The following is a 20,537-nucleotide window of genomic DNA, read 5'->3' as shown; positions in this document are numbered from 1 at the left end:
TTAAAATTTATTAAGAAAATTTTTTTATAAATAAAAGTATCTTTTTATTCGCTATATTATATTATATTTATAAATATATTATCAAAATAAAACTATATTATTTTTTAACATGGCTAAAATATATTGTATTAAAAAATATAAGTTTATTTATATTAAATTAAATTAAAAAAAATTTATCATAAAATTTTGAACGGTTTTATGAACGTGAAGACGTTCCTTTATTTTTGAACATGAACTTAAGGTGAACGCGTTCGATTTTTTAGAAATGTTTACAGCACTAGTAAAATGTACTGGAGATTTCGCTAAAACAACTCAGTGTTCTTAAAAATAAAAATCTTAATGGCTTATTTATATATTACACGAATATATTTTAGCATTACTGATTAAACCAATGACATATATAATACCTTAGAGAACTGCACGGGCTGTCCGTAGCCCGACCCGACCCGGCCCGGCCCGAGCCTCGGGCTCGGATCGGGTTCGGACATCAAAAAAAAATTTCTCGGGTTCGGGCTCGGGTCGGGTTGTAAAAGCTGTCCGACCCGAAAACCCGACCTGACCCGACCCGAAAATATATATAATAATATTAATATCTTAAATAGTTAGTATAATTTATAATATTAATTATAAAATCATATTATTTAATATTTATCACATTTTAGGATAGGATTAAAATGTCAATCATATTAACATGTCATGTCATTATTAATTATTATTTTATAAACCTAACAACCGGATACCAAACTATTTTATTACTAAATTGTGTTTCTCGTAAATTACAAGATAAGACATATTTTATGTAAGTTTTATTTATTATTTAACTAGCCTATACATTGTCTTTTTTAACATTTGTTTTAACCCTTCACTACAAAGGTAGAAAAAACTCCCTTAACTACAAAGGTGGGGTCTATTTTACCCCAAATTTTGATTAGATATATCTCAAAACATATTAAAAATTGAGATCTAAAATTTTGAGTATATATTTAAAAAATATTGGAGATAATAAATACAAAATCTTAGATTAATATTTACTTCCAAAAAAAAGTTAGACAAATTTTCCTAAAATTACTGAAATAAAATTTTCTTTTTCAGTACTTCCTTTAATTATTTTATTATCACTAAATAAAATTCAAAAAATTCAAATTTTATTAAATCAATGTTGAATAATGATAATTACATAAATTTTATAAAAAAATATCATATATCAAAAAAATAATATTAATCATCAAATATGTAAAATTATTAAAAAATAATAATGTAAATATATATCTTAATATTATTATTGAATATTTTTTTCTTAAGAAACTACAGAGGTGGTAGATACGTTTTTGGACTTCTCTCTATGGGAGGCTGACAATGCGTATTCTGATGCTAGCGCCGAAGTTGACGAGCTAAAAAAATATCTAGATCCGAAATTATGTGTTGATGACGATAATATTTTAAAATGGTGGAAAACAAACCATTATGAGTTTCCAAATTTAAGTATTTTAGCTCTTAAATTCCTGGCAATCCCTGCTTCGTCGGCTAGCAGTGAAAGGGCGTTTTCAGCTGCTGGTAGGGCCTTTGAGGAGAGAAGGACTCGTTTAAAGCCAGATAAACTGGACGCCTCTTTATTTATATATCATAATTATTCACTTTGTGATAATTTTGATAATGATATTGATGAGGTCAATATATAATATAATATGTTCATTATATTTTTTATATATTTATTAACTTTTACATCATATCTATATTCGCATAAATGATGCTTATTATATAATAATCGTTATAATTTTTAAATTCGCTTGTATATTAATCGTTTTATAATATTTTATACAAATTTTAAAAATGCAACTTAATATATATCTTGAATAGATTATGGCCGTCAAATAAACTTTTATTTAAGGTGGCTGAACTGAATAAATACACATAAATTTTTTTTTGGTTATTATAATATTAAAACTTAAATTGCAAAATTTTATTCGGGTCGGGCTCGGGTCGGGTTGGATTAAAAAATGTGTGCTCGGGCTCGGGTCGGGCTCGGACAAAAAAAATTTTAAATTCGGGCTCGGGTCGGGCTCGGGTTGCGAAAAAATTACTTTGCAGTTCTCTATAATACCTAGACTGACGATTCATTCATTAAAATGCATTTTTAAGCGTCGTTAAAAGCAAATCAGCTGGACCCGCCATTTTGGTAACACATATAGTAATTATTCTCATGTAAAATGCTACTAATAAATTGATAACTTGCTTCCTTATTATCTCGATAATCCGTTAATTCTTCAATAAAGTTTCCATCAGATATAGGAATAAATTAGGCTCGTTTAAAATTTTAATAATGATTACTGTAACCAAGATGGTGTCTCCAGCTGATTTGCATTGATGTACACTTTTAATGAATGAATCGTCAGTCTAGTTATTATATATGTCATTGGATTAAACATTAAAATAATATTCATAATTAAGAGATATGAAAAATGGTTGGAAGAAAAAACTCAGATGTTAAATTATTATGAATAATATTTTTGGGGAAATTTTCAAATAATTATCACCTGTTTCTATATTTCCCCCATATTAAAAGGCTCTAGTATTCGAATGGCATATAGAAAATGTAATTTGCCAATATGAAATTAGACAAAAAATGAAGAATATTTTATAATAAAATAAAATGAATTTTGATTATTAATCTTATTAAATTAGTCTGCAATGAGGGAGTTTTAACGACTGCCCCCATTTTTTTTAAAAAATGTTCGTTTTAAAATGGAAATTATTCGAAAGAACGATATAAATTATTTTTTTTAAATATTCTATGATCTTTGAAATGGGATAAGAATTATAAAATGTTTACATATTTTAAGTTCATCATAATGTGAGTTTCTGTTAGAAAATTATTTAAAAAAATTTGGTATTTTTAATGATAATTTTTCAATCGAGTGGCCTGAGTAATAATAATCCTTTATTTATATAATATTCAGCAAACCTTTAAATAAAAACATGACCAACCACCTCAATGATAGCATTTTAAATAGTTTAAGTGACCATATCTCTAGTTATTGAAAAGACCATTCTTTTGTGGTCCATGTTTATTAAATTCATTTATTCTTGATTATTATACATTATATACTAAATCATATTTAATTTGCCATTATTATATTTTAATATCATACACAATATACACTTGTTTTCTAATTTTCATCTAACTTGACTTGATTTAATTCAACTAGTACACTTCTATACAAATTTTTCTTTTATTTCTATTTATCAACCTAATATTAATTGATAATTAATTACATCCTATTGACCTTCATCATTACTTCCACCATACCTAACATCAATTTCATTATCACTTACACTTTTTTTCTATACTTAAACCGTATTGCCTCAAATACAGCGTTAAAGGCAACTTCCAATTTAAAATTTACGCTATAACTGTAAATGCTTTAATTTTTATGAGTAAATTTAATGCTATCTCAATTATTATAGTAATATATATTTTTTGTAAAGGTTCCTGGAGATGTTTATTTCTCCGGGTTCTCTTGATTCTAGTTATTATAAATAATTATGAAAGAACCTTTTAACTAATGATTTAAACCAGGGCTAAAAAAATTCTTAGAAATAATCTAAGTGTGGATAATATAAAATGCGAGGTTATATCCGAATTTATGGCGAAAACTATCATTTTTTAAATAGTTCTTGTATTTTCATATGAATTGGAATCTGACAATAAACAGAAAAGCCCGTAACAAAGCATTTAAGTCCATAAGTTAAAATAATTAAACATTGCAAAATATCATTTCAATAAATTTTATATTATGAGATTTTGAGCGTTTGCATATTATAAAATTTATATCGTTTACTTATTAGGCCATTTCCAGACAGAACGTTTTTTCAAAGCGGTTTTTGGGTAACGTTACCAGCAATCAATTTAATAAAAAAACAATCCTGATCCCCACTTTTTTAATCGTAAATAGAAAGCAGAACAGGTTTGATATTACTAATGATTAAATGGCGGTTTGGAAATGTTTTTTTTTAAAAAATATTATATTATATAAAAGGAATTATTTCAAGAATTTAACATTTTTTTTTGGAAATAAAAAATTGATTGCTGGCAACATTACCCAAAAACCGCTTTGAAAAACGTTCTGCCTGGAAATGGCCCTAGTTGTATTAATTCCGAAGAATTTTCATATTTTAAAGTAATAGGTATTTATTTAATACATTTAAAACTACCGCGTAAAATTTTGAGGTAGTTATTGTGAATTCCATGACTAATCAAAATGAGTTTCAATCTGACCCACTCAGATTTTTCTAAAATATTTGCTAGTTTGCATATACTTCAACTAAGCGCAGAACTAAATTTTTTTATTTTCCTTTAGAGAAAATTTAAATGGTCTGCACCAGAGTTAATCCAGTCCCTTCCTTTTTTTACTTAATGAATGAGTCTACCTAGGGGGTCAGTAATATTTTAATCGATACCAAATATCTACTTAAAGCCATTTTTTTAAAATTTGATTAACCAAATAGAATAAATGGAAATAGGGGGGGGGGGGGGTACAAGCTATAAATATTTGGCAAAATTTCAAACAAAATAATTCAATAGATAAGAAATTAGATTGACCAGTAAACCCCGATAGCTACTGATCCATGGTCTCACCTATTTAACTTACTAACTAATTATTTTTAATTTAACAGATATATTTTTGAGCGCTTAGTTAAATAGATTTGCCTTACCCATGAAAAAATTTCAATATGGTCATTAAATGTATTTTATTATATTACATTAAGAGACAATCTTCCCTAAGGAGTACACATTATTTATAAAATTTAATACATACAAAATACTATAATAAAGTCACTTTATATACATACAAATTATATATTTTTTTAAATTTAAATATTTACAATGTGTTTTTTATATATTTGAGGTAATAATTTTTTTCCCTCTCTTATATAAAGAGGATATGTATAAAAAATATAAATATGTCATATGGTTTAGTATGCTCGAATTTTACAGAAAATCCCTGGGAAATGGGATTCGATTCCTTAGTACACTCAAGACTGAGTGGGCGCGAAATTCTTTTATATTCGTTATTAATTTAAAACATGATTAAAAATGGGAAAAAATTATTATATCACAAAAACTGGGTAAATACGTGCTTATAAGTTATTTGATACTCGTAAACAAACATGACTCTCGAAGGATAATGCAACGATCGAATACAAGATGACGATATTATATCAAAAAAAATTATTATTATTAACGAATGTAGATGAAAGGTAGACATCTTTAGCAACGATACCGGGATTCGTAACTTGGGAAGGAGATGGTTCACTTGAAGGAGACGGCAAAGGGGATAGAGGTAATAAGGGTGGTTTTAATTTTTTGAGGTTTATTTCCAGTCTAGCCTTCTGTTCCTCCAAAAAGGCGAGGGTAGGAGAGGATGAAGGGGGTAATGGTTGATCGAGGAAAAGACCGTTATCTAGAATTAAAATAAATAAAGATAATATAATTTCGTTGTAATGGCGAGTATATAATATCATATTTACACCTATTATTTGATTGTAATGGTAAATATATGACAAAGATTCTCTAGGGCCTAGTGGAAATTAACGATCCACAAACCGAAAAAATTTTAAAAAAAGTTCTGATATTCAGAACAGGTATATGGAGCGGTTTGAACATAGACTGTGACATTTACTACTCAAACCATATAATGTGCCTTCCACAAAGTCAATCTAAGATGTTAGATAAATCTTACCAAAAAAATAAGATTCTTAAAATTTAGCCTTCATATCTGGCGAAGATTTTATTGGAGGTCTTTAGGTTCACTTATTGTAGACATTTGGTTACCAGATTTTAATAATAATTATTTTTGTTTTTTTTATATAAAAATGTATTTTATTCGATTTTTTTTAGCCGGGGTGGCCTAATGGGTTAGATGTATGCTTGGAAACAGAAGGACGCAGGTTCAATCCTGGTAAGGAACTAAAAAATTTCGGGTTTTTCTTCGATGAAGTATGGCTTTAGACATATGATATGATAAATTTCTGAGCTGAGAAATGCCACCCCGGACACCGACAGGCTTGGACAACCGGGTGCTAGATTACTTGTCCAATAAACCAAAAAAGACGGCCAGCTGAACTCGTGGGTCAGATGATAACGATTTCTTGCCCAGCGCTAGGATTATGGTGACCTCGGGGGCCGTTCAAGCTCAATGTCTACCAAGTTACAATGGACTTAATAACGATACTCCAATGGGAGATCCAGCGGGATTGATACCAGTGGGAGATCAGGATTGGGATATCTGTCGATTTTAACTCCGTGTTGGGAATACTCAGGTGGGATATCTGGTCGATACTGATTTGATACACCGGTGGGAGATCAAGATACTTTAGCCTCGAAAATGATTCACCGGTGATCGATACAAATGAAATCGATCAGAAATACAAAGATATAATAGATAGCATGAGCAATAATATAATATATAAGTGTAAAAAAAATTCGATTTTTTTAAAGTGTATTTGTATTTAATTTAGTACATTTATTCTAAAATTTGCCCAACCCTGCATATAGGTTGGTCTCTAGGTCGAACTATATTCCTAGATTTGGTTAAAGTTTGTAAATAATTGATAATAGCCTCAAATAATCAATGAATAATGTTTGATGTTTGTATCGCGGAACTATTATATATTTAACAAGATTATAATTGCAATCATATATTACGAATAAACGATTCATCAAGAAGATTTATAATTAACAAAGTTACATTAACGAGTATTACGACATTTCCATATTTATCCTTTTTCAACCAGCCCTTCACTATTTCCACCATACGTTTCGCCTGTGCATTAGACCTAGGATAATTTGACGGCGACATTATATGCCTTATTCCCTATCACAAAACTCTTTGAAACTCTTACCTTGAAAAGCAGGACCTCCATCAGAAACGTTTCAATTATCCCATAACTTCCACAAAAATCTTTAATAACTATTTTAGTCGTCAACTCCGTCACATTATGGAAATCTATCCATTTGCTATACGCATATTAAAAAATAAAATTTCCTATCCAACTCAAAAAAATCCACATGTGCCCTCTCACCAGCCCTCTGCGCTTTTTCCCACCTATAAACGGCACAGCCTTCCACTCATTACAAGTTTCACACTTCTGCACTATCCCTACAATATCTGCATTAATACTTGGCCACCATATGTACTCCCTCGCATTTTTCTTCATCTTACCTTACTCACCCCCTGATGACCTGCATGAAACATTTCCAACACCAACTCCCTCAAAGACTCTGGTATTACCATCCGATATCCTCGTGTTACATTCCCATCCACAACTCTTCCTTCAACAGCTCAAACCTTTTATCTCTTATATCCCATTCACTTTCTCCCTTTTAAACTGCTTATCACTCTACCTAATTCGATGTCCTGCTTCGTTGCCTCGACTAACTCACCCCACTTCACAAAATCTTTCGCTCTCTTTACCCCTATTACATTTATCCTTTCCTGTCTACAGTCTCCCTCTTCCATTTGTTCCCCCACACATAGTCTAGACATAACATCAGGCATACAATTCTCCTTCCCTTTCCTATACTTTAATTCCATGTTAAATGAACCAACTAATAACAACCATTGCTGCATTAGTTCCGATAACAACAATTCCTTGTTGTCCTTCTTAATTAACCCCACCAACGGCTTATGATCAGTGTAATCTACAAAACTTCTACCTACAAATATTCCCTACATTTTACTAATTCCACTTTTAGCATGCCTTTTTCTCGATGACTGAATAATTCCTTTCCGCTTTACTTAGAGCTCTTGAAAAATACAATATCGGCCGTTCCCTCCACTCCATTATATGTAACAATCCCCCTCCAACCCTCTCACTAGAAGCAGCCGCTGTTAACACTACCTCATACTCTTCATTAAAACTCACCAATATAGAACTCTTACCAATTTCTCGTTTCAAATCCTGAAAACTCCTGTCCTTTCTATCCGCCTATTCAAATTTACTATTCTTCTTGAGTAACTCATACAATGGCACTGCCATACCTGCAAAATCTTCTATAAACCGATGGTGATAATTAATCATTCCTAGGAATGACTGCAATTCCAACTTATTCTTCGGACCCGCATCTTAATTATACTATCAATATTCTTATTAATAGGCCCAATCTCATATTCTCTTATATTATGCCCTAAATATTCTTTCCTGCACTCCGAATATACTTTTCTTTACATTTGCTCTTAACCCTTCTCCAAAATTCTTGCTAAAACTGTCCTCACCTTTTATGCTCTTCCTTTGTTCTGCCCACTATCAGCACATCGTCTAAATAATAAAATACCCCTTGGATTCTAGCAAATACTTCCGACATTGCCTTTTGAAATACCACCGAAAGGTAATAGCAAAAAATTAAATTTAAAAAAAAGAAATGAATAGTTTAGAGAGGTATTGGCAGATGGCTGGATCAGATGGTTATTTGGTATGGTATGAAGTATGAACAAATGAAAGGAATATATGGAAGCTGATTGGAATGGGCATATGGAGTTGGATGAATTAGTCATGATGTTTTATCTTTGTTTAATGATAATGATGAGATTAATAAAGGGGGAACGTGAAGATTGGGAGTTAAGTCAATCAATCAATAATGTTTGATGTTTTAATATGTATCGCGGAACTATGATATATTTAACAAAATTGTACTACTTTTATTAGGTATTAATTTTAATAAATGTAGATTTCGATGATTTAAATGTAATTTTGATTTATTTTTAATTGAAATTAATGTAATTTGAATTATTGATGAAAATTAATTGTATTGATATTTGTTCGATTATTCTTTTTGTAATTTTTGTTAGTAATTGTCTTATATAGATGTTGATGGTAATGAGGGAAAATGGAAGGAATGTATGCTTGCATAAATAATTTAATATTAATGAGTGATTGAAAAAATATATATATTCTTAAACAATTTATATGGTGGTAATAGTGTTGTTAAATGGCTCGTTTTGAGCCGATTTTTTGAAAAGGCATACTCAATATGTTATCGAGAATAATATAACTCAAGCCTGAAGATTTGGCTTGCAGAAGGAACTTAAGTTAGGACATCTATTAGCAAAATCTCAAGGCTTAGGCTAAATTGAGTTAACCGTTCTTAAAAATCGGCTCAAAATGAGCCGTTTAACAACACTAGGTGGCGATTAGAATATGATGTTTTTAAATATTTTTTTAGAATGAATGTAGCAGTTAAATGATTATATATTTATGTATAGTTTTTGAAGGCAATATGTATAAAATAATTGATATTGGTATTGCAAAAATGTTGTATTGTTTAAAAAAAAAGAAGAAAAAATTAAAAAAGAAAAGATAAAAAAAAGAGGTAAAAAGAAAGGAAAGATAAAAAAAAATTAGTGAAATTTTTTAAAAATTAGAGATATATTCTAATGTCAGATGGATGGGGGTGAATCAAAAGGACAAATGAGATGGATTGGTGAAATGGGGCAAAATGTAATGATCAAATGAAATGTGAGTGGGGATAGTGAAAATGGGGCAAGATGGGCAAATTGTTAGATGGATGAAGATTGTCAATTGGTAAATGGATGATGAGTAATGAGAATGATACAAATGAAATATGATAGAGAAAGTTGCAAGTGGCAAGAGGCAATGATATAAGAAAGTAATTAGGTGGTTGATGTGGCAAATGAAATGTGATTGGGAAGGTTGAAATGGGGTAAGATGGAATGGTCAATTGAAAGAGGAATGATACAATGAGAATGATACAAATGGATAATGAATGGTCAAATGGATAGTAGAGAACAAATAGATATGAATGGTCAAATGGATAGATGTAGGGAACAAATGGATGATGAATGGTCAATGTATAAAATGAATGATTAAATGGATGGATATAGATAACAATTTTATGTGCAAATGATATGATGAATGGTCAAATGGGATGATAGGATTAACAGATAATGTTTGATGTTTTTATATGTATCACGGAACTATTATATATTAAATATTTAACAAGAATAATTGCAGATCATATATTAAGAATAAACGAATTATCAAAAAGATTTATAATTGACAACGTTACATTAACGAGTGTTTCGACATATAAAATTTCAGCTGTATGTCCAAATAGAGGTACCTACTTATTAATCTTTTATCTAGATTTATATAATAAAATATTTTAATTATGAATATCAACAGAGTTGTTAAGGAGCGGCGCTACATATGAGGAGCGGGAGTAGCTCCTTTTAAGGCTGGAGCGGAAGAGTGCCGCTCCACCACTCCTTTAAATTTAATATATAAATTATATTATTTTTTAAATATTAATAATATTTATTTTATCTTATTTAAATTAATTCATTATTAAATGTTGAGCCGAGTTTTATATTGATTTATCATCTAATCATTTTAAACATTAAACATCAGTTTTTCCTTTTTATATTGAAAATTTTTTGAAAAATCTTGTAAGTCATATTAATATACATTTTATAGATATATAATAAAAAATAGTTTTAGATATTATGGATTTAGAGATCATAGAAGAAGAAACCGAATTTCCATTTCCACCATATAAAAAATATTTCAAGCTTATAGATGATACAGATGATAAAGTCAACTTAAAGGCGAAATGCCTATTATGTATTAACAGCAAAAGGATATCTTTCTCTAAAATCTCAAGCTTTAATTTAAAAAAACATTTAAAAGTAAAATCAATATTTGTTTATTTTGTAATAATTTTTTTAAAATGGTTTTAATTATTTTTGGGTAATTCATTATATTAGTTGAGCTTGGGTTGTCAGATATGATGCTTTTTTATATTTTAATATTTATTTTAATTTTCTCATTACTTGTTCAACCTCCTTTTTATATATTTTTTTTAAATTGAATTGTAACATCCAAATTAAAAATATACATTTTATTATGGTAAAATTTATATTTTATTTAATCTTAATTTGATTTTTTCTTATTTTATTTTGATCAATAAACTTAGAAAATAATTATTTATTTTTATTTTATATTAATAAAATAAGTAAAACAAAATAATAAAAAAATTTACAAAAATAAAAAAAAATAAAGTAAAAAGATATTTACTGCTCATTAAATATTTGTCAATTTCTTATTTAAAAAATCTACCTTAATAATTTGATGTTTTAGATTATCAGTTAAAAATAAAGTTGATTTTTATAAAATAAATTTTAATTTAATTTATAAATTTATATTTAGAGAGTACATGTTAATCAATATTCAAAAATTGAAAATCATATCAATAGTTATAATAAAAAAGATATTAGCCAAAATATAAAGTCTTCTGAGAAAAAACAGTCAATAATACTCTTTAATAAATTTACGTTCTTGGGAGTTAAAACGTATAAGCCCATGGTTATCACACAACTCATCAAGGTCCTTTTGTTTTTCATCTAATATTTTATCTAGCAAAACTATAGACTCATAAAATTAAATAATTTATTTATATGATCTAATATAGATACCAAACACAACTTATTTATAAAACGCTTGTTTTAGGAATAGATAGCCATGGGATGTAAGAGCCTTAATGGACATCGGGAAAAAATTAGATATAGTAATTAAAAACAAGATGGCCGAAATTTGTACAAAATAAATTAACGTGCCAGGCCTTACTTTAAAACTATATCTATTCCCAAAAATAATAGTTCATATAAGGTCCGGATTAGTTCAAGCATTTAAGATATTAAGAACAGAGTAAGGTAAACAGGTTCAATAGTTGTCTCAATATATACCATAGATTCACACAGAATATGCTCTTAATATATACCATAGATTCACACGGATATGCTATCATAATGATTACCACGTGCAATGTGATCTTCTTTCTCGTGTTTTGTTACTGCACTATGTGTTTCATTTTCTTTTACGTCCTTTTTGCTATCGGGGTCACTGCTAGAATTTTTCCGCATTTTTTTGGCCTTTTTATCGCGATAGTGATCACAGTATTTGCAAGTATCTAAAGAGGCTCCTTCACCTTTATCGTCCAGGTCTGATTCTTTCAGATTGTCGTGAGGTCTGGAATGGTTATGGTGATGCCTTTTAAGTGATAAAAGGATAGATATAGTAGCACAAAAACGATTAATTCTAACAAATGATAAAATATTGTTTAAGTTAATTTAAATCATTTAATAAAATTAATACTTGTGCTTCTCTCTACAATGTTTGTGAGATTTGTTTTGGGAGGATGAATGCCGACCAGTGTTTATGGCCTCATCTGATGAGTAATTCGATTTCTTCTTACTTTCCATTTCATGGTTATGCTGGGATTTATTTGATGATTTTGATGAAGGGCCATTTTGTTGACCAAAAAGCATATGGTTCTGTATATCGTTGAGAGTTTGGCCCAGCAAATCGACTGCTGTGGAACTGGTATTGCCGCTATTGGTGTCCGGGTGTTTAGGAATTGGCACGTTATTTTGATTAGACAAGTTGAGTAATGAGCTATTTTTGGTTTGTTCCAAAATTGTATTGATGGACTTAGCGGGTAAAGCTAATTCGTTTTTGGATTTGCACGTTATGTTGAACTCGAATGCAGATGATATTTCTCCTTCTTCTAGGCTAAGGCTAGCAGAGAATAGGTTAGAATCATCATGGGCACTGAGGGTCTCACGTGCCAAAACTTTTTTTAAAAAATGTTAATATGATATATAAAAATAATTATATATAAGTTTGTTTGACCCAACTTTAAGATGGACTGGACCTGTCCAGACTCTTATTGAATGAAGGCTTATATAATCTATGATTGTAATTATTTTTGGCAGGACAACCCTATTTATCTATTTTTAAATTTTTTTATATACCAAGTTTGGTTTAAAAAGTCGGTCTGACTCAAAATTATTTTTTTTAGGTTACCACTTTTTACAGGTCAGATTAGGGTCTGGCCATCTAAAAATGTTTTAGTAATATGTCATTGTTAGAACAAATAATTTTAAAGTTTAATATATGTAATTTATATACAAAAAAAATCAATCTCTCTTACGTTGATAATGAGAAAACAGTTTTGCAAATAAAAATAATTTATGTATTTATTAAAATATATATATTATTTATCTTTTTTCAAACTTTTAAACATGGCGGCATCATTTATCTTGTTTTTCATAGTGGGATTGTGAATATCTTCTTCAACTAGATCAGTTTTAGATTTCTTCTCAGTCGATTCATCCTTTTAATTTTGTATATTTTAAAAACAATTATTTAGATTGGCATTTTAATATCTAAAAAATAATAATTTAAAATGTGATATGAGTAGTGTTGCTAATTGGTTGGCTGCATAAAACCCAGACCTGGGGCTAAAAATCGACTAAACCATCTCTGAGCATGACCAGGCACAGACCATGAGCAAAAACCTATATATTTTTAATTGAAACTCAGGTAAGTATATATGTTCAATATATATCAATGGAGAGCTAATAAAATGATCTATTCATTAGGACAAGCGTTTTTTCGCAGGCTAATCTAGGGGTTGGGAGGGGGGTCAGGAATATTATACTCAAAATATTAATATGGTGCCAAATAAAAGGTATATTTTATTATATTTTGATTGGAATTATTATTCCAAGTGAATTAGTTTAGGTTTTTAGATTGATTGTTCTAATGAATAGACCCTATACATACTTTCCTAAATTCAACAAAAAACAACTAAAAATAAAATGGGGTTTTGTGCAGGGTATGTGCTCAGAGCAGGCCTGCCCATCAAATTGGGTCGTAAATTTTATGACCAAGCGAATTAACAACACTAGATATGAGCCTAGGCCTACCTTTTTGAATAATTTCATCTTCAGCTTATGAGGACTTTTCGCGTATATATTCATGAACTCCTCCATCGCAGCTTAAAATTATGATATTTTAAAAATAAAATGAATTCGACCTAATGGCATTTTAAGTATAAAGCATGGATATATAAAAAAATATAGCTTATTTATTGCAATGACAAGCTAGGATTAGGGCATGCAAATTTAATTTAACCTTTCTATGTTTCATTGTTAAAGAAAGGCAGGGAAAGATATTATGAATTCAATAAAAAAAAATTTCATCAGAATTCTACTAATAAAGCACCATATTACTAATTTAAATGTTGGCTGATAATATTATTAAACAAAAATTCCATATTGATTGATATTCTCTATATATCATTTATTATTCCTATTATCGGCCATCTTTAAAAAAAATTAAATATTTACTTTGTATAATAAGTAAGGTAACGTCTTTGTCTATGTACCAGAACCATTCCTTGCCCTCTGTGGAGCGAGGGATCTAATTCCATTGAATTATTAACAAAAAAAATTTTGTTAAATTTTCTGTTTTTAAAATAATATCCTTCCGCCATCTCTTTTCGGTTCTTTACATTTTTTTTATACCACGTACATCACCCAATATTATCCTCCCTCAATAATATAATAAAAATTTCTTTGAAATTTTTTTAAAGATTTTAACTTATAGACTTAATTTGATAGATAAGATTAGTACTTTATTTTTTTTTTAAATTATAAAATGCAGGAGATCTTTATAATAATAAGCCTAAGCCTCTATAAGACCTCAACTGCATTTAGTGTTCAGATCTATAAGTCTTTCTTTTCAGAAAGTGTCTTTAATTTTTTTCTTTTCTTTTTTTTAATATAGAGAAATGTGACTTAAAGGGGGGTGAAATGGATATTTAGGTGAGAGCAGCTAAGAAATAAAAAATAAAATAAAGATTTAGAATATTTTTTTTAATAAACTTAAATGTTCATAAAAATTTAATATGTATGGGATCTTAATGCATTAATAATGGACCCTCATGGGAAAGTGTCTTAATAAATAACAAAAATCATTTTATAATTTAAAAAGATTATATAAAATGATATTTACAACTGGGTACCAAAAAAGTGTTCAGATTATAGAGAGAATTTTTTGGGAAAGTTAGCTTGCCCAAAGCCCTGCCTAAGGTCGTCAAGTGATGTCTAAAATTTAAAGGAAATCAAGCCAGGCTCAAGCTTAAATTTTTTTTAAAGGTAAAGTAAATTATTTTCGCCCAGGCCCGGCTTTTTAATTAAAAAAAAATATCAGGCCCAGCTTGGATTAATCTATATTATATTCATTTGTGATTTTTATAGCCAATAATGGCGATTTCAAATATTTGGTTTTAAAATATACGACCTGGCCTATTTTTTTAAAAAAAATTTCAGGCGGGCCCGAGTATATTTAAAAAAATTAAAATATGGCCCAGACCATGTAGGTCTATGATAAATAGAAGACATATTAGGCATTATAATGAAATAAAATAATTTATTTGATTTTTAAGAATTCATTTTATTTATTGCATTTTAGAAAATAACATTAATTAAAATCGAATTAAATTCATAATATTAATATATATCATATTTTTTCACTTGCAGATATTTTTTGACCTTTTCTCTATGGCCTAAAAAACACATAAAATTGTATTGTGTGCTTGCATTTATAAATTCTACCCAGATCTATCCTCTCATTTGTCCACTGTGTATTGATTAAATAAAAATTTCATTCAAGGCTATAATTATAAGCTGGTAGAAAAAAAAATGAAACTTGCTATAATTATTAGTTCACTAAAGGATTGAAATATTAGAAAAATATTTGACCAATTTTTGGTGAAATTGAAGAATTTTAATTTTTCAAAAAATCTATACTTTTCTCAATATGACCACACCTGGGAGCATATTTAATTTCCATCTATTGGAAGCATTCCAATTCTTCTAGACGTTCCAGAGATCTAAATATTTAAAGCAATGTCTATATATACATTTAATAAATTGTCTTTCATTGCAATTGGATTTTTTACCCATTTTATATATTTATCTGAGTTTTTGTTAGATACTAGAAACGATTAAGACTTAAGAGTTATATTTTATATAAAGTGTAAATAAAAGTATAAGGAGAATAAAATTTTTTTGTCTAAAAATTAAAAAAATTTAAATAAATAATATTAACATGATAAAAAAAATTAATTTTTAAAAAGAAGACAAATTAAACTAGATACCAGGACATATTTTTAGACATCTCAAAAGAGGACGTCTGGTAACCCTGGGTATGGCTCAAAAAAATATTTTAAAAAAGTAATACATAAGTTCTTTTCTAATTTATTTTTTTTTAAATTATAATATCAGTTCTATTTTAATCTTTAAAAAACTGTTTAAATATTTTTGCAAGTAAACTTTTAGAATTATAGAGAAGTGTATTGTAAAAATTTGATCACTAAAACTTATAAATAATTCACCTAGCTTATTTTATTATTATCAGAGACCTGCAAGCCCAACCCTAAGCCCAGATACACGTATGTTAAATTTATGTGAATATCCTTGACCGGGCCAGGCCTAAAAATTTGTATTTTAAATAAAAGAGCTATGATATATTTTTTTACAAAAATACCGGGGCTGGCCATGTATTTTAAATCGCCATTATTAGCTATAAAATCAAAAAAAATGTAATATATTTTTTAAAAAAATCCAGTCTGGGCACAAATATGTAAACCATGGGCTGGGTCAATATATTTTTTAAATAAAAATCTGGGCCAGGCCGAATTTTCTAAAAAAATTTAAGTCGGGCCATGCAAATGGTACCTCTGTAGTAGTGATGTTAAAACTAGTTATTTTGGCTAAAAAATAATTGTAACTAGTTATATTTTTAAAATTATAATTAGTAACTGCAACTAGTTAAAAATTTTGAAATGTAACTGCCAAAAGTAACTAGTTACTTTTAAAGATATATTCAAATAATTAATTTTATTATTAATATGTTGTGATAAATTAATTTTAAATTAAATTTATTTTTTAAATTAAATTTATTAATTTAAAATTTTGTGAAAATGTCTGATTGTTCCCAACAATAACAAATACTTATATGTATGGCAGATGTGCAGGGATTAAAATATTGTCAACCTCTAAAGGATACTATATTAGCTAGTATTGAAAAAAGGTAACTAAAATCAAATAATTATTTATAAATTAATAATATCATGTTATAGGTTTAATAATCTTTATGATAATGACAACATCATTGCTGCAATTCTTCACCCTTTATTTAAAACTGACTGGCCTTGGATTAGGCAAGAAATGAATAAAGCAAAAAAGGAGGAAATTTTAAATTTAAATAACTTAATACCTTAAAGTAAATCCCAGACAAATGAATCATGCTCAAAACCAACATCACTAGATGTAGTTGTATTTTTTGACCTAAAGCGCCAAAATATTCTGGATAATGAACTTATAGAAAACTTTATCAAATCTAATAACAACACTTTTTCTTTATATAACAATTTTCCAAAATTAAAATTACTCTTTATTAAATATAATGTTGTTCTAGCATCAAGTGCTCCCGTAGAGCGCTTATTCAGTCTAGGTAAGCTCATTTTTGGAGATAAAGGAGCACGTCTCCTAGATAATAACTTTGAAATTAATTTGTTGTTAAAAGCAAATAAACATTTATTAGATTCTAATTTTTATGAAAAATAAATGTTTCTTTTTCAATGCAAATATATATTTTTATATTCGATGTAAATATTCAATATTGCGATATTTTTTTATATAAATAAAATGTATATTATTTTAAATAACTAATTATACTTTGTTTATCCTAATTTTTTTTATATTAAATAAATGCATTCAATAAATAAATAATGTGCATATGAAGGATGTATAAAGTAAGTAACTAGTTACTTTTGAAAATAACTGTAACTAATAACTAGTTACTTTTGTAAAAATGTATCTAGTAACTGTAACTATTTATGTTTCAAAAGTTAACATCACTACTCTGTAGGGTTTATATTATTATTGCACATACTATTTTATAAATAACATGTATTTATCAACAAAATATAATTTCCTTAAAAGACATCATTGAGCCAATGCCAAGATTCATTTCTTCTGTAAAATTATAGAAAGAACAAATTCTACCATGTAGGAAGAACGACACCATTAAATAGCAATATATAAAATAAATGATTTAAAAATAGTTATTCATACTTTTCTATTAAAATTGATTGTTAAATTTTTTTTAAATGATTTAGGGTTTATATTATTATTGCACATACTATTTTATAAATAACATGTATTTATCAACTAAAATATAATTTCCTTAAAAGACATCATTGAGCCAATGCCAAGATTCATTTCTTCTGTAAAATTATAGAAAGAACAAATTCTACCATGTAGGAAGGTCGAACACCATTAAATAGCAATATATAAAATAAATGATTTAAAAATAGTTATTCATACTTTTCTATTAAAATTGATTGTTAAATTTTTTTTAAAATGATTTAAGAATGAAAAGGTAAATCAGTTAAGAAATATATTAAATATATGGTAGGTGACACTATTTTTTAACAGTTTGGGTTATTAGAAATAATAGTGGCAATGGATTCATAATTGGATTTAATTTAAAATTTAAGCCATACATAGGTTAGGAACTAAATTAAGAAATTGGGTTAGACCTCATTTATAAAAAACATAACTTGTTCAAGTGGTGCAATATTCAATGTCATTATTTATAAAAATAAAGCCAATGAGTACGTATAATTCATAAGTATAAAGCCAAACAATGAAAATGCTATTATAAAATTTGAAAAATGTTGCTATGTATATTTCAAATATTAACACTTGTGAGGAATAAGGTGCATAGCATTATATACCATACCAATAGAAAAAATTGCATTTACTATAAATAAGTCTTTAAGCAAGGCTCGGGCAAAAAAAAACTAATATTGGAGACCAATCAGATTTTCACCTAGCACAAAATCATATGAAAAATTATGATAATCAAAGTGGTATCTTAAAGGAAATAAAGAAAAAAAATGGCCCCTTCTGGACCCAAAGATAAAATTAAAGTGTAATTTACCTCCCAGTTCGACCATTTGCAAGCAATGTAAATGCAAACACATGCTACAACTGATGGTTTATATTGCAGGCATAATAAAGTTAGGTGTAAACTGTTGGTGGCCATTATGTAGCTTACTTGAGCTAAATCTTTGGGCGCTCTTATTAATTGGCAACATTTTACCACATGAGAATGGGGATGATCAATTGTTATATCAAAACCTTAAGTGGAAAAATAAAATTATTACAATTTATGATATAATTAGGCCTATTATTGAACCTTCTATAAATAATATCACATTAATTAGTTCTATTATATTGTAATAAAGATTAAATCAATTAAATTTCAAACAATATTATATAAATTTCAAGTCATTATATTATAATCCTGAGATTAAAATTAAAATAAATGTAAAAACTTAAATTTTGTTTAATCAATGAAAATATTAACTATTGAAAGAAATAGATGGCATATAAAATATATTATTCATATTATAAAGCTTCTAATAAAATAATGTAACTTCACTATTATTTTATATTAAATTTGCACTTTAATTTATATTAATAACATATTGTATTTAATATTAATCACATGCATAGTAAACCTAATGTTTGCAACATAATGCTTTCATTGGTAATCAGCTCAGTGGCCAAATTTTGATAGAGATCACAATTAACATCAATAGGTTGAGTTTTCTCTTTAAATTGACAGGCATATAAAACTTTCACAACATGATCAACTTTTCTAAATTGTTCTTCAACTTTGGCTGCAAGGAACAAAGAACAAGCAGCTATACACTTTTTTTAAAAAAAATAAATACCAAATTTATTCATATTAATCAAGGTATATCTGCCTGTTTAATTTAAGATTCACTTCTTAGCAAATTTTTAAATAATGATAATTATTATAAAATATACTATATATAAAAGTTTAAAATTTTATTACATGTCTTGAGAAGAGTGTAAATGAATGCAGCATATAGAATCGATGCATGTACACTATTGCAGTACTAATGCACAATTGATTCCTATAAAAACATATTTAACCGCATATTAGATTGGAAGTTAAATATAATTTTATGCTTTTAATATAAATTATTAAAGCCTAATTATATTTATATATAATTATCATACACTGATAATTTTTGACCCATATCTTGAATCACATTAGCGCATTGTTGCCTATACATTAGTTCTTTTTCATAAGATAAACCGGCTATAATTGATGGTGTTTTATTTAGTTCCTCTTTGGTGAAATACCATCTTTCATCTGGCAGTTTGGCCGCCATGTTTGTAGTAAAAAGCAAACTAAATAAAAATTAAATATATTTTTGTTACTTATATATTAATATTAAAAATTTATTATTATAATAATTTGTATAAAAAGCGAGGATAACATATAAAGTTTTTTATTAACTATAGTATCGTTCTGATAATAATCATAACCAATTCAAGGGATCTCTAACTTAAATTTTTTTAATTGGGTGGAATGTATTTAAAGTTAAACAAGTATGTAGTATTAAAGTTTATTAATATGGGGTTATAGCATGCTATTTATACATTATACATTATTATATTCCATAATTAGATATGGTTATAATATATATATATATATGGTGATTTCCATATCAAATCGACAAAAAAAAAAGTCGATTCTCAACACGATCCCCTTTCTTAAATTCT

At 27.7% G+C, this 20,537-nt stretch overlaps 1 protein-coding gene across 2 annotated transcripts; it reads right to left on the bottom strand.

Moving 5' to 3' along the window:
- Positions 1-4,831: 4,831 nt before the first annotated feature.
- LOC135929685 (cyclin-T1-like) lies at positions 4,832-20,178 on the bottom strand. Of its 2 annotated transcripts, none has more exons than XM_065466380.1 (10): positions 19,989-20,178; positions 19,801-19,882; positions 19,460-19,652; positions 18,877-19,076; positions 14,211-14,283; positions 13,788-13,858; positions 13,093-13,192; positions 12,172-12,649; positions 11,834-12,066; positions 4,832-5,462 (listed from the first exon to the last, which is right to left on the bottom strand). In XM_065466380.1, the coding sequence occupies exons 1-10, from the start codon at positions 20,141-20,143 to the stop codon at positions 5,221-5,223; spliced, it is 1,827 nt and encodes a 608-aa protein (XP_065322452.1). In that variant the 5' UTR covers positions 20,144-20,178; the 3' UTR covers positions 4,832-5,220. The 2 variants fall into 2 exon arrangements, with proteins under 2 accessions (XP_065322452.1, XP_065322450.1); XM_065466378.1 differs by having other exon boundaries at positions 5,324-5,462; positions 11,798-12,066.
- Positions 20,179-20,537: the final 359 nt, after the last annotated feature.

Source organism: Gordionus sp. m RMFG-2023, chromosome 5 (assembly GCF_954871325.1).
Source record: "Gordionus sp. m RMFG-2023 chromosome 5, tfGorSpeb1-WG-v2, whole genome shotgun sequence".
NCBI classification, from domain to species: domain Eukaryota; kingdom Metazoa; phylum Nematomorpha; class Gordioida; order Chordodea; family Parachordodidae; genus Gordionus; species Gordionus sp. m RMFG-2023.
This window is presented reverse-complemented; position numbering and strand designations above follow the sequence as displayed.

Coding starts and splice junctions, on each gene's coding strand:
- LOC135929685 (XM_065466380.1), bottom strand. CDS start 20,143: ATGGCGGCCAAACTGCCAGATGAAAGATGGTATTTCACCAAAGAGGAA. Junction 13,859..14,210: donor TACCTTACTTATTATACAAA/GTAAATATTTAA, acceptor CATAATTTTAAG/CTGCGATGGAGGAGTTCATG. Junction 13,193..13,787: donor AGATGAAATTATTCAAAAAG/GTAGGCCTAGGC, acceptor CAAAATTAAAAG/GATGAATCGACTGAGAAGAA.